Source organism: Mustela putorius, unplaced genomic scaffold (genome assembly GCF_011764305.1).
Source record: "Mustela putorius furo isolate JIRA1106 unplaced genomic scaffold, ASM1176430v1.1 tig00000081_pilon_pilon_pilon, whole genome shotgun sequence".
NCBI lineage: Eukaryota > Metazoa > Chordata > Mammalia > Carnivora > Mustelidae > Mustela > Mustela putorius.
Window position 1 is genome coordinate 1,534,990 of NW_025421272.1, and position 15,191 is coordinate 1,550,180.

Below are 15,191 nucleotides of genomic sequence, written 5' to 3' on the forward strand. Positions count from 1 at the left end.
TCCTTCTATTTTTAATGACAAAACAGATCTAAAACTGGAGCTTCTGGAAGAACCACTTGTTCTTGCTTGTCTCATACTTCTTCTCGAACTTGACCTTGGCCTCTCTTCAGGCCTGTGTTTAAGAGTAGGGCCTCTGAAGATGTCCTGTTGATGACAGTTTTGTCAAAGGGGGTATCCACAGAGTACCTTGTGGGCATGAAGTTGTTTGTAGTTACCAACTTTCACAAAAGACTTGATCTTTGATCTCTGGGTGATTTTCTTCTTCCCCATGGCAGCTGTCACTTTGTGGGGATGGTGGTCATTTCCAACCACCAAAGTATGACTGTAGGGACAGTTTGAGGTGCCATCATCAATGCTTTGCGTCTGGAGCAGTGTCTGGCCAGGAGCAACACCACCTAACTGGGTTTCATGAACTTGTCCATCTTGACACCAGCCACTCCAGCCCATAGCAGAAAGGAAGAAAGGGCACTTCCACTCCATTATGAGAATTCTTCATGTTGCGTAATCTGTTCATGGCATTTCCTCTGGAAATCGGTAACCGGGCAGGTCATTTAGGGATAAGTATCAGAGTACAGGGAGGCACCCTGAAGTTATCCCTGTTTCTTTGTGTTTTATGTAAGACTTGCAGTAACCTCTGTGTCTATCTTTTCAGGGCACAGGCTGGTGAGCTGTGGGTCAAGAATGAGAAGGTCATGTGTGGTTATATCAGCGAAGATACTAGGGTGAGACTGATAAAATATCTTTTGGTTTTGTTTCTTCATACCATTATCTCTGAGTCCTGAAACCGAAAACAAATCAGAAACAGTCAAAAACTTGATTATCTCCTGATGGGTACTATTCTCCCTGGTAAATAATATTGTAATATTGTTAAGGACTCCTGGAATTCTTTTTTTCTTTTTTAAAAATATTTTATTAATTTATTTGACACATAGAAAGAGAGATCACAAGTAGGCAGAAAAGCAGGCAGAGGGGGAGGGAGAAGCAGGCTCCCCGCTGAGCAGAGAGCTGGATGTGGGGCTCAATCCCAGGACCCTGGGATCATGACCAGAGCCGAAGGCAGAGACTTAACCCACTGAGCCACCCAAACGCCCCAAGGACTCCTGGAATTCTAATGTTCTATAGTTGGAGCTCTCCAGTTTGGGGTCAATCTTTGTTTTCTCTTCTTATTTATTTATTTATTTATGAGAGAGAGAGTAAGCGTGCAGGCACAAGTGGAGGGAGGGGCACAGGGAGAAGCATACTCCCCTCTGAGCAGGGAGCCTGGTGGGGGACTCAATCTCAGGACCCTGAGATCATGACCTGACTGGAAGGCCCATGCTTAGCTGACTGAGGCACCCAGGTGCCCCTTTGTTTTCTCTTCTGAAAGAGGTCTAAACATGGAAATGCAGTGTCTAGTTTGCAGGCTTTGATGCTTGCTAGTACATATAGCAAAGGTTAAACTCAGTAGAAGACTGCAGTTGGTAAACATCAACAGAGACTTTTGTGAAGGAATTTCCTTCTTTGGTTCTCTATTCTAGCTGGCAAAATCCAAACTGAAGAGCTGTAAACATTACCCATGCTGGTGAAACCACCTGTCTGCTCTTCCTTGTTCTTATCCCCTGCCTCCTTTGGGAGTGGTGGTTTGACCGGAGGGTGATCTTGCCTCCACTGGGGTCTTTTGGCAATGTCTGGAGACATTTTTCTGTGTCACAGCTAGGATTTTGAGAAGAAGGTGGTAAACATGATTATAATGTATAAGACAGGTCTCCAGAACAACGAATTACCTGGTTCAACATAGCAGTGATGTGATGGGGGGCTGTCTCATGCAGTATGGGATGTTTAGCAGCATCCCTAATTTCTGTGCACAAGATACCAGTAGTACCCTGTGAGTCACGACAACCAGAAACATCTCCAGATATTACTGAGCATTCCCTTGGGGAGCAAAATTGCCTCTAGTTGAGAACCAGTGCCTTTATAAGTAACTGCTATCTGAATTCTATTTTTGTGTATTTTTCTTGTTTACTTAGTAACAAATACATGTGTGTCTTACTCTTAACAGTATATTATTTGTTTCACTAATTTTTGAGCTTTATGTATGTATGTATTTATTTATTTATTTTAATCAGAGAGACAGAGGGAAAGAGCGAGCGAGCGAGAACAGGCAGACAGAGTGGCAGGCAGAGGCAGAGGGAGAAGCAGGCTCCCTGCCGAGCAAGGAGCCTGATGTGGGACTCGATCCCAGGATGCTGGGATCATGACCTGAGCTGAAGGCAGCCACTTAACCAACTGAGCTACCCAGGCATCCCTTGAGCTTTATTAAGGCAAAAAAAAATATAGTCCTTTTTAGCTATATTTTTGTACCTAATACATACATACATATAAATATATAAATATATATATATATATATATATATATATATATATATAAAAGATTTATTTATTTGAGAGGGCAAGCACAGGTGTGTGAGCAAGGGGAGGGGCAGAGGGAGAAGGAGAGGAAGAGAATATCAAGCAGATTTCCACTGAGTGCAGAACTCTATTCAGGGCTTGATCTCACAACCCTGAGATCATGACCTGAGCTAATATGAAGACTTGGACACTTAACTGACTGAACCACCTAAGAGCCCCTTTTTATATATTTTTAAAGATTTGGGGTGCCTGGGTGGCTCAGTGGGTTAAACCTCTGCCTTCAGCTTGGGTCATGGTCTCGGGTTCCTGGGATCGAGCCTTATGTTGGGCTATCTGCTCAGTGGGGAGCCTGCTTCCTCCTCTCTCTCTGCCTGCCTCTCTGCCTGCTTGTGATATATCTCTCTGTCAAATAAATAAATAAAATCTTAAAAAAAAAAAAAGATTTATTTATTTATTTAAAAGAGAGAGTGTGCAGAGGGGAGGGGCAGAGGGAGAGGGAGAGAGAGTCCCAAGCAGACTCTGCACCGAGCACAGAGCCCAGCACAGGGCTGGATCTCACGACTCAGATCATGACCTCAGCCAAAACCAGGAGTCAGACACTCAACTGACAGTGCTCCCCCCAGGTGCTCCCTTAATACTATATTTTTAATCTATAATTAGGAGTGTATAGGCCATAGGTAAGATAATGGAAAATTATTTTTCAAAATATTTGGACCAGGTCATATTCCTAATAGCAATATATATAATCTCCTGTTATTTTTCATTTTTTCCTACATTTGGTATTAGATTTTTATTTTTATTTATTTATTCATTTATTTTTAAAAGATTTTATTTATTTATTTGACACAGAGAGAGAGATCACAAGTAGGCAGAAGGGAGGCAGAGAGAGAGGGGGAAGCAGACTCCCCGCTGAGCAGAGTGCCCAGATGTGGGGCTCGATCCCAGGATCCTGAGATCACGACCGGAGCCGAAGGCAGAGGCCCAACCCACTGAGCCACCCAGGCGCCCCAGTATTAGATTTTTAAAGTCTTTGCAGCTCTAATGGGCACAAATTGTTATTTGATAGTGATCTTGTTTTGCTTGTCCCCACTTTACTAGAAATTCACTCTTAAGCATAATTTACAAAGACACAATAATTTGGCATATGCTTGTTTACATCTTCAACCTCATTCATTCACATATTTAAAGATTTTTTAAGATTTTATTTATTTATTTTTCATAGAGAGCACAAGCAGGCAGAGTGGCAGGCAGAGGCAGAGATAGAAGCAGGCTCCCCTCTGGACAAGGAGCCCGATATGGGGTTCGATCCCAGGACCCCAGGATCATGACCTGAGCCGAAGGCAGCAGCCTAACCGACTGAGCCACGCAGGCATCCCTCATTCACATATTTAATAAATAATATGGAAGCACCTTCTGAGTGCTATTGTGCTTTTCTTTCTTTTTTTTTTTTAATACTTAATTTGGTGGGGGGAAAAAATTGGTAGATGGGTACCTGGCTGGCTCAGTTGGTAAGGCATGTGGCTCTTCATCTTGTGATGAGTTCAAGCCCCAAGTTGGGTATAGAGATTAACTATTAAAAAAAACCAAACAAATTGGTATAGAATGTTATCCATGAGCATCCTTCATTCTAAAGATTTTATTTATTTATTTGTCAGAGAGAGAGTGTGTGCACAAGGAGGGGGAGCGCTAGGGAGAAGGAGAAGCAGGCTCCCTGCTGAGCAAGGAGCGTGATGCAGAACTTGATCCCAGGACCCTGGGATCATGACCTGAGCAAGGCAGACACTTCACTGACTGAGCCACCCAGGTGTCCCTATGAACATCCTTCATTCTAGAGGGGAATTCAGAGTGGAGCACTACCACTCAGTGGGGAGGCATGAGTGAACAGCACAGATGAGATCCCTCCTGGTAAAGAGCCTACACACCCTAGTGGGGAGACAGATGTAAGTAGACACCCAGTGCATAAATGTAATTATAGATTATGATGAGTAGTCCAAAGGAAACTAGTTGGGTAATGAGAAAGACTAACTGAAGGTGGCCTTCTTAGTAAACAAATGAGATAAATTAAACATTCATAGGGAAACAGAGCATTGCGAGAGAGAGTAGTAGATCTCCTTTACAAAGATGGTCAAGGAGGTGTCTCTGAAAGACTTCAGAAAAGTGAAACTTAGCCAGTGTATGGAGGTTTAGGCAAAGAACTTTCCAGGCAGAGGAAACAATTGTGAGAGGCCAGTGTGCAGAAGCATAAGAGATAAATAGGAAGAATGATGTCGGTGGAAAGGTGGACTGGTTGCAGCCGGTTCACATAGGTCCTTGTAACTGGGGTAGAAGGACAATTGGAATCTATTCAAGGATTTTGAGTGGTTGAGTGATTCCCGAATTACGCTTTCAAAAGATCACTTATTCATCCAATTGTTTTTTTTTTTTCTTTTTTTGTTATGTTGTTGTTACATTAGTTAACCTATTTATTATAGGCTAGAGGTGTTTCAAATGATGGAGCTTCTGCTGGTCTCTGAATTCCTTTCCTGCACTGATGGCCGCCTTCGCTATGATGGTAGTGTAGGTCCAGGCACCACTGGTTACTGTTTTCATGTAGGAACCATAGTGCCAGATGCCCACAGCTCATCTTTTCATCTTAGTTTTGCCACAGAAGGAGCATGTGTACTTGATGTGCTGACTTTTTCAATTTTCTTCATCATTTTCCTGAGGGAGACCCTGTAATGGGTGCTGTTATTTACCAACAGTTCTGACCTTCCTGGTGCATTTAGCCATGTCACCACAAATAAGGTCCATGTTCAGAGCCATTCAGTTGGATTTTGTTGAACAAAAAAATCCCAAAGTAACAGTGGCAAATTGATGTTCCAGAGTCAACTTTTTTCTCTCTGATAAAAGAAGTCCATGGGAAGACCATTCCTGGCTGGAATGGCAGTGTCGCAATTATTGGTGAGCTAAGGCTCTATTTATCTTCCTGTTCTTCCATCCTCAGGACTGGGCTTCCATGGTACAGCGGGAGCTGCTGTAACCACATTCATATTCCAGGTCGAGGAGAGAGGAAGGGAAGAAAGTCAGGAGGGATTCACCTTCCAGCCATGTCAGCTTCCAGATGTGACATTTTGTTTACATCTTATTGGCCAGAATTTAGTCACATGTAGCTACTCAGGAAGCTGGGAGGTTTAGTCTTTTGACTGGGTGCCTTGCCTCTTGGAATAGAATCAGCTTCCCATTACTTAGGAAGAAAGGTTGTGGCATATGCACCCATAGTATTCTACTCTGTGTAGAGCATTGTTTGTAGGGGCAAGAGTAGAAGCAGAGAAATAAGTCAGGAAGATAGAAAACTATGGTATGGACTAAGGTAGGAGCCCTAGCAATGGAGGGATGTGGGCAGACTTAAGAGGCATTTTGGAGTAGAGTTCACAAAACTTAATGGTGGATTGGGTATGAGGAGTGAAGGAAAGAGAAGAATTGATCAGCTTGATGGACAGACAGTGATGTCTTTTATGAGGTGGAGAAGACTGGGGAGGAGACATTTGGGAGCAGTTGAAAAAAGTTGTTTGTAAGATACCTGTTGGACTTCTGAGAGGAGAAATCTGCGGAGACATTGGAATCTGGAGCTCATTTTTTCATTTCTCCCATAAGTCCCTCTATCGCATGCTGTCCTGCCCTTGGGAACCATTTGCTGTTCCTCAAACATGCCATGTTCTGTCTTGTGTCCGTGTCTTTGCACATACTTCTCTACTTCTCTCTCCTGTCTGGAGCATTTAGCTCCTGCCTTCTCCCCCTTACAAGCTATTCATTCATCCCTCTGTACTTGTCTTAGGCTCCCTTACTTTTGGAAAGCCTTCCTGATTCCTTGAGGCAGTCTAGGTATGTAGGGTGTGTCCGATGTGAATTATAATTAATAATTTATTAGACTGGCAGCTCATCGACTGGCATATCTTACCCCCAAGTTCTGTATTCATAATGAGGTTTTCTTGACTATCCTAGGTAGATTTACTGCCCCCCCCATTTCTTACGAGAACCTTCAAGGAATATTTGTATATGTTGCAGTCTTTTGTGTGTTTTAATCCTCTACTCTAAGCTCCTAGAGGGCAGGGACAAGATCTTCTCTTCGTGGCTTTATGATGCCAGGGATGAAGCTTGCTTTTAGAAGTTCCATGTCACATTTAAGAAAAATCTTCCATCATTGCCTTTCTTTTTCTTTTGTGGTAAAAAACATGTAAAACATACCATCTTAACCATTTTATTTTGTTTTATTTATTTTTTAAGATTTTATTTTAAATATTCTATACACCGGGTGTGGGGTTTGAACTTACAACCCTGAGATCAAAAGTTGCATGCGGGGTGCCTGGGTGGCTCAATTGGTTAAGTGTCTGCCTTTGTCTTGAGTTCAGCATTGGTCTCCTTCCTCAGTGGGGAGTCTTCTTCTCTCTTTGCCTGCCCCACCCCCTGCTTGTGCTCTCTCAGACAAATAAGATCTTAAAAAAAAAAAAAAAAGTCCCATGCTCTACTGATTGAGCCAGCCGGGCCCCCCATCCTATCTTAACCATTTTATTTTATTTTATTTCTATTTTTTTAAGAGAGAATGAGAGTGAGTGGGGGCCAGGGGCAGAAGGAGAAGAAGGGAGAGTCTCATGTAGGCTCCACATCCAGTTCAAAGTCCAACACTGGGCAAGATCTCATGACCCAGAGATCAGGATCTGAGCCAAAATGGAGAGTCAGATACTTAACTGACTGAGCCACTCAGGTCCCCTGTCTAAACCATTTTAAAGTGTACAGTTCAGTAGGGTTAAGTGCATTTATATTTAATTATTGTGAAATAGATCTCCAGAACTTTTTCATCTGGCACAACTGAAATTCCATACATCATTGCTTTTTAACGCAATTAACATTTTTGTTTATTTCAGGTGGTGTTTCGTTCTACGTCGGCTATGGTTTACATATTTATTCAGATGAGCTGTGAAATGTGGGATTTCGATATTTATGGTACTGTTCCTAAGTGCTGGTTGTAGCTGCCATTGGGTTGACATTTCTGGTTTCTCCCAAGTTGGTATCATTTTACAGTAAGCTATTGACATTCTCCAAAAATCTGTCCTGAGATCTTTACAAATCATTAAATGCCAAAATAAACAAATTGAAAGGAAATATTTTACATATTTATATTTATATGGTGAATTCCATGAAATGCTATAAAGTATTAATGGAAAATCTGACTTCTCAGATCTTTAATTATCCTGCAAGTATGGGTTGAAAAGACATAAAATCACTCTATGGCTAGGAACAAACTTTCTTTGATATCATTCATTTCTCTTCGTGTCACTCAGGACTCTCCATGTTTGTCTCATTTTTTTTTTTTAATTTAAAGATTTTATTTATTTATTTGACAGAGAGAGATCACAAGTAGGCAGAGGCAGACAGAGAGAGAGGGGGAAGCAGGCTCCCTGCTGAGCAGAGAGCTCCATGTGGGGCTCGATCCCAGAACCCTAAGATCATGACCTGAGCCGAAGGCAGAGGCTTTAACCCGCTGAGCCACCCAGGTGCCTCTGTTTGTCTCATTTTATTAGAGTTATCATGTAATGAGTAGAGGGCAGTATAGCTGCTATGAGGTGTGGCTACTGTGTCCAATACACTAGCCCTATGGTACATGTATTTCAAATTTGTGTTTAGCAAAATTACAAATTAATTTCTTTTTAAAAACTTTTTATTTAAATTGAATTAATTAACATATAGTGTATTATTAGTTTCAGAGGTGTGGTTCAGTGATTCATCAGTCTTATGTAACACGCAGTGCTCATTATATCACATGCCCTCCATAATGCCCATCACCCTATTACCCTATCCTCCCAAACCCCTTCCTTCTAGCAACCCTAAGTTTATTTCCTGTAATTAAGAGTCTCTTATGGTTTGTCTTCCTCTCTGGTTTTGTCTTGTTTTATTTTTCCATCCCTTCCCCATGATCTTCTGTTTTGTTTCTTAAATTTCACATATGAGTGAGATCATATGATAATTGTCTTTTTCTGATTGACTTATTTCATATAACATAATATTCTCTAGTTCCATCCATGTCTATAAACTAAACTCTTTTATGGGTCATCAAAGTCACTCAAGAACAGTAGGAACCGCAACTGATAATTCAGTGAATGCGCAGGGTCATCTAACCAACTTTAAGCATCATTGTGAGAATACTCACATTTGGAGATTAAGATGGTCCTCTCATTCTGAAGGTAACACTGCATTTTTCAGTCATCAAAGCATTTTCAATCTTGGCTTTTACCTTAGAGCTACAGCTTCTTACTAAGTTAGGCAAATATTAAATTTGGCTCTGTGGAAAGTCTAGATTGAAGCTACTTTTATACACCTGACTTTTATAATCTTGTTTTAAGATATAGCAGAACCCACCTTGTCTTTGGTCCCATTCCTGCTACTTTACTTAGAGCAGATACTGTAAACAAGAAATAAAGATAATCTTCACCCTCTTCTCATTGTTGCTTTTCAGGGGATCTGTATTTTGAGAAAGCTGTGAATGGTTTCCTTGCTGATCTCTTTACCAAGTGGAAGGTATGTTTCTTACACACTAAATTTCATTGCATAAACATTACTATTGCAGATTTTAGAAATACACCATTTTTATTAAGCTACCTTTGGATTTTTAAATTTAATTTTATTTATTTATTTGACAGACAGAGATTACAAGTAGGCAGAGAGGCAGGCTGAGAGAGGAGGAAGCAGGCTCCCTGCAGAGAGCACGATGTGGGGCTTGATCCGAGGACCCTGAGACCATGACCTGAGCCAAAGGCAGAGGCTTAACCCACTGAGCCACCTAGGTACCCCAAACTACCTTTAATTAAAGTTATCATAGCTAAAGCCTAAATTAATAAAACTCTAGATTTACATTACTTTAACTACCTCGACATGATAAAGTATTTGTGAGAAACCCATAGGTGACATCAGATTTAATGGTGAAAGACTAAAAACTTTCCCCTTTAAGATTTAGGAATATTAGGGTACCTAGGTGGCTCAGTTGGTTAGGCATCTGCCTTTGGCTCAGGTCATGATTCTGGGATCGAGTCCTGCATTGGCTTCCCAGCTCCACGGGGATTCTGCTTCTCCTTCTGACCTTCTCCCCTCTTATGCTGTCTCTCACTTTCTCTCTCTCTCTCAAATAATAAATAAAATCTTAAAAAAAAAAAAAAGATTTAGGAACACAGTAAGGATGCCTGCCTTCACCATTAGTATTCAGTGTTGTACCAGAGGTTCTAACTGCAGCAATTAGGCAAGAAAATGAAGTAGAATGCACCCTTATTGGAAAAGAAGAAGTAAAACTACCTCTATTCACAGATGAACTCTTATATGTAGGAAATCCTAAAAAATCTACAAAAAAAACTATTAGAACTAATGTAAATGGATTCAGCAAAGTTCAGGGTACAAAATTAACACACACCATCATTTGTGTTTCATAGGCAATGAATAGTTTGAATAGGAAATATAAAAACATAGAATTAAGTTTTAAAAAGAGAATTAAATTAAAAACAATTCCATTTACAAGAGCATCAGAGAGAATCAAATACTTTGGCGTAATTTAGCCAAGGAGGTACACGATTCGTATACTAAAATCTACAAAATTAGCTGAGATAGATTAATAAGGATCTAAAAAATGAAAAACAACCCATGAGAATAGATTGGGAAACTTAATAAGTGTTAAAGTGGCAGTACTACTCAAAGCAAACTATAGTTCAGGGCACCTGGGTGGCTCAGTTGGTTGGGCGACTGCCTTTGGCTTAGGTCATGATCCCAGAGTCCTGGGATTGAGTCCCACATCAGGCTCCCAGCTCCAAGGGGAGTCTTCTTCTCCCTCTGACCTTCTTCCCTCTCATGCTCTCTCTCACTCTCTCTTGCTCTCTCAAATAAATAAATAAAATCTTAAACAAACAAACTATGGCTCAGTCCCTATCAAAATCCCTGTGGCCTTTTTCTTTGCAGAAACAGAAAAGCTAATTCTAAAATTTATATGCAATTGCAAGGGATCCTGCATAGTCAAAACAACCTTGAGGAAGAGCAACAAAGTTGGAAAACTCTTACTTCCTAATTTCAAAACTTACTACAAAGTTAAAGTAGTAAAAACAGCATGGTACTGGCATAAAGATAAATGATATAAGTCAATGGAATAGAATTGAGAGTATAGAAATCAATCCATACATTTATGATCAATTGATTTTAGACAAAGATATGAAGTCCATTCAATGAGGGAAAGAATAGTCTCTACAACAAATGATTTTGAGCCAGATATCCATATGCAAAAGAATGAATTTAGACTCTCACTACACATCCATATTTAAAACTTAACTCAAATTAGGGTTCCTGGGTGTCTCAGTTGGTTAAGCATCTGACTCGTGATTTTGGCTCAGGTCATAACCTCAGGCTTGTAAGATCAAAGCCCTGTTTCGGGCTCCCTGTTCAGCAGGGAGTCTGCCTCTCTCCCTTTCCTCCCCTCGCTCGAGTGCTCTCTTTCTCTCTCTAAAATAAATAAATACATCTTTAAAAAAATTAACTCAAGGTGGATCAAAGACTTAAATAGGAGAACAATTTATATGTTATAAATGTTATATATGATTTATATGTTATTATATGTTATTATGTCTGAGGTTATATTATGTAGTGGGAAAGAACATGGAGTTTGGTTAAAGTCTGACTGGGTTTAAAATTATGGTTCTACTTTGATTCTATTTTTTATCTTGGAGAAGTAGTTAGTTTCCTGGGCCTCTATTCTCTTTTCTGCAAAATGGAGTTGATAGTAGTTCCTGCCTCACAAGGTGTTTTTTTTTTTTTTTTTAATTTATTTGACAGAGTGAGATCACAAGTAGACAGAGAGGCAGGCAGAGAGAGAGAGGGAAGCAGGCTCCCTGCTGAGCAGAGAGCCCGATGCAGGACTTGATCCCAGGACCCCAAGATCATGACCTGAGCTGAAGGCAGCGGCTTAACCCACTGAGCCACCCAGGCGCCCTCTCACAAGGTGTTTTAAAGCATCTATACATAGTATGGTCTCAGTAGGATCCTGGTCTCAACTGAATCTAAGTCCCATCTTCCTCAGCAACACCGAAGCAATATCCTTCAGCTGTGAAGTGTATAGACGTAGAAGTACAATGCTTGCCCCCAGAGAACTTACAGATCTGCTGGGAGCTTGCATCTGTGTATTTGAAGCAATAGCAAACTGTATGTTTTAGGGGTTGAAACTTTATTTACTTTTGAATTTGGGCCTGGAAGGCCGAGGAAGGTTTGGATGTTGGAAAGGAAGATGGAGAGGGTGTGTCAGATGAACAGTTCGAGCAAAAGGATGTAGACAGGTGTGAGAGTGGGGAGTGGTCTAGGCAACTTCATAGAGGGTTTATATGGGGTATAATTAAGTAATGAGGTGGATTAGAAAGATAGGGTCACATTGAGCCAGGTAGTTTTGGACTTGAAGTATGGGAACTATTACAGGTTCTCAACCAAGACATCACTGTGATCTAAGCCAGGGAGAATTTGAGGAAAGAAGAGTCCAGTGGCCAGGAGCAGTTTGGTGAAGGGACACACTGAAATTAAGCAGACCAGCCAGGAGGCTTCTGCAGTCATGTGGCTTAACCATGATCAGGCCTTGGTGTCTGCCAGAGTACTGAGCCTAAAGCTTGGGGTGGGCTGAATAATGGTTACCTTGGACCTCATAATGGCCATTTCATTATTGGGTCTGTGAAAACCTTCATTTCAGGTCTGGCTCAGTCGTGTCTTAGATGTGGACTAACCCAAGATTCTGTAAGTGGATATGTGATTAGCTATAGGGGCAGAATTTGGCATAGGCCCAGTCATTAGTTTACAGGATTTTGTTCTTAGGATTTGTTTATTTTTTTAAAGATTTTATTTATTTATTTATTTTTATTTGGCAGAGAGGGAGAGAGAGAGAGTAGGGGGGGCAGAGGGAGAAGCAGACTCCCCGCCGAGCAGGGAGACCGATGCAGGGCTCCATCCCAGGACTGGCATCATGACCTGAGCTATATCATTAAATCAGGAGTTGAGTTTGGAGCACTTGGTTGGCTCAGTCAGTTAAGCAGTTAACTGACTGAGCCAACCAGGCACCCCATGAATTTGTTCATTTTTTAAATTCAAGAACTTGGTTTTTTTTTTTTTTTTTAATATTTAAAGATTTAAATTTCTTTATTGTTTGACAGAGTAGGCAGAGAGGCAGGCAGAGAGAGAGAGGGAAACAGGCTCCCCACTGAGCAGAGAACCCGATGCGGGGCTTGATCCCAGGACCCTGAGATCATGACCTGGGCCAAAGGCACAGGCTTAACCCACTGAGCCACCCAGGCGCCCCTTGGTTTTATTTTTTTTTAAGACTTTTATTTCTTTGTGAAAAAGAATGTGAGAGAGAAAGAGAGCACGAGCTGGGGAACGGCAAAGGCAGCGAGAGAAGCAGACTCCCCCTTGACCAGGAGTCCAGTGTGGGACTCCATCCCAATGCCTGGGATCATAACCTGAGCTGAAGGCAGATGCTTAATGCCTGAACCACCCAGGTGCTCAAGAACTTGGTTTTAAAGCAGGAGCTTGAAAATGAATTAACTTTACATAACCACTCTGTATTGATTTAATGATTTTAGTGAAGGTTGTTTATTCCTCTTGTCTAATAACTTAAAAGTTAGCACTGTGGACAGAAGGATTGAGCATGAGAGTTCATGAATTCATTTCAGAGCCCAAAATATAGTAGTGGTGGGAGTAATAGTAGTAGTCTGAGTTAACATTTATTGAATATTTTGACATAGCAGGTATCTTGATAAGTGTTTTATCCACATTATCTCACTAAACTCTTGCCACTATTTTACAGGTAGGGAAAGTACAGCTCAAAGAGGCTGGGTAATTTGCTCATGATCAACAGCATGTAAAAGCAGAATGAGGATTCTAATTGGTGCCTTCCATTCACCCAGAGGTAGCCTGAGATCATAACCTCTGTGCTATCCTGTCTGTATTATTATAGTCCCAGGTCATGTTGCCTGTCATATATTATCCCCGTCATCACATGAGTTGAGAGGCTCATATGGCCACACCAGCCCACTGTAAGGCATTTTTTTCTGTATATCACTTACCAAAATCAGATAAATCAGGAGTTGAGTTTGGAGCACTGGGTATCCAATAAATTTGTTGGTGGCTAATGAAGATGTGCTCTTTCCTAGCACTCTGCTCTGGGTACTGTGGCTTGTATTTAGGAATTTCTGTCCACTTGAGGTATATCCATGGGGGTATATAAGGTGGATCATGGTAAATGGTGAATTGTGTAGTCAGTGAGTGTGGTCAGTTAGAGATGGGTCATTGTAAGCTCTCCTCTTTGAAGATTGGGAGGAACTAAAACTGGGCTTGCTGGTTCACTGGTGCAAGCCAAATTTCATGCCATCTGTGAACAGCCTATTTCCAGAACATTGATCTCCAGACTCTGTGGAAATGTATTCTCACCAAAACCCGTCCCCATCCAAAGGTACTTCATTGCCTTGGCTTCGACTCCTGCATCTCAAGTAGTCCCAAGTCTCATCTTTATGGCAGTGGTAGGATGTTGGGATGTGTTTGATTCTCACATCTACCACCATGGGTTTTATTCTTGTTTCCTAAGCTACTTTTCTGAAGAAATTTTAAAAACACCATGAAACAGGTACAGATACCATAATCCTTTGACACTGGGCTAATCTAGTTCATGCCAAATCAAGAGCTGGGAGATAGTGACCCATACTTATTGGCAATTTGCTGTTTTTAAGCACTTTTTGCACTTCTGGGACAATTGGTAATTTGCCCAAGGTCATGTGGTGGTAAATTTCAGAGCCAGGACTCAGTGCAGATCTTCTCACTCCAGCAGTGCTGTGTTCACTGCATTATGCAGCCTCAGTTATGTGATATCATCTAATACAGTGTGCTATCACTGAGCCTCCTAAAATTGAGACTATTATGTTCATGCAGGCTCCTTCATTGTGAAGTAAACGAAATAAATGTAAGCCTTTTTTTCTCTACTCATTCTAGGAGAAAAACTGTAGTCATGAAGTTACAGTGGTCCTATTTTCTAGAACTTTCTATGATGCAAAATCTCTTGGTAAGTTTTTCTCCTCTAGTTTTTTTTTTGTTAAGCTTCCCACCCATTCCTTACATCTTTCCCTTCACAATGCTCATCTTTCATACTTTTTCTGTTATGAGCCCAGGGTAAAATAGAAAATCTTAGAGTCTATTAGTGGATGCCGAGGGTCTGCAGGCTGTGATTAGCCAACTTGATATATAATTTTATTCACTCATTTATTTTGGTGATGCAAATTTTCAACCCAGAAGAGGGAGCAGAGAAACTGAATTTCTCTTTTCACTTTGATTTATATGTGTTGTTTCTCTTTTTCAGATGAATTTCCTGAAATAAACCGAGCCTCAATTCGACAGGATCACAAGGGACGGTACTATGAAGACTTTTATAAGTATGTTTGAGTGGTTTGCTGTGCCTTTTTTTTTTTAAAGGATATTTTAAAGATTTTATTTATTTATTTGTCAGAGAGAGAGAGAGAGAGCGAGCACAGGCAGACAGAATGGCAGGCAGAGGCAGAGGGAGAAGCAGGCTCCCTGCCGAGTAAGGAGCCCAATGCGGGACTCGATCCCAGGACGCTGGGATCATGACCTGAGCTGAAGGCAGCTGCTTAACCCACTGCGCCACCCAGGCGTCCCTGCTGTGCCTTTTTTAAAAAAGATTTTATTTATTTTATTGAGATAGAAAAGAGAGGGGGGATTGGTGGGGGGGCAGAGGGAAAGGTAAAAGTAGGCTC

At 41.2% G+C, this 15,191-nt stretch overlaps 1 protein-coding gene and 1 pseudogene across 13 annotated transcripts in view; one reads left to right on the forward strand and one right to left on the reverse strand.

Annotated features, from left to right (window-relative positions):
- DEPDC5 (DEP domain containing 5, GATOR1 subcomplex subunit) overlaps positions 1 to 15,191 on the forward strand; it is a 137,138-nt gene that overhangs the window by 22,226 nt on the left and 99,721 nt on the right. For all 13 annotated transcript variants that reach the window (XM_045067719.1, XM_045067779.1, XM_045067747.1 and 10 more), the window contains 5 exons: positions 653 to 722; positions 7,290 to 7,368; positions 8,879 to 8,940; positions 14,413 to 14,482; positions 14,777 to 14,849. In XM_045067719.1, coding sequence (XP_044923654.1) covers positions 653 to 722; positions 7,290 to 7,368; positions 8,879 to 8,940; positions 14,413 to 14,482; positions 14,777 to 14,849 — 354 coding nt within the window. The remainder of the gene's footprint in view (positions 1 to 652; positions 723 to 7,289; positions 7,369 to 8,878; positions 8,941 to 14,412; positions 14,483 to 14,776; positions 14,850 to 15,191) is intronic.
- Positions 29 to 422, reverse strand: LOC123388456 (annotated as a pseudogene).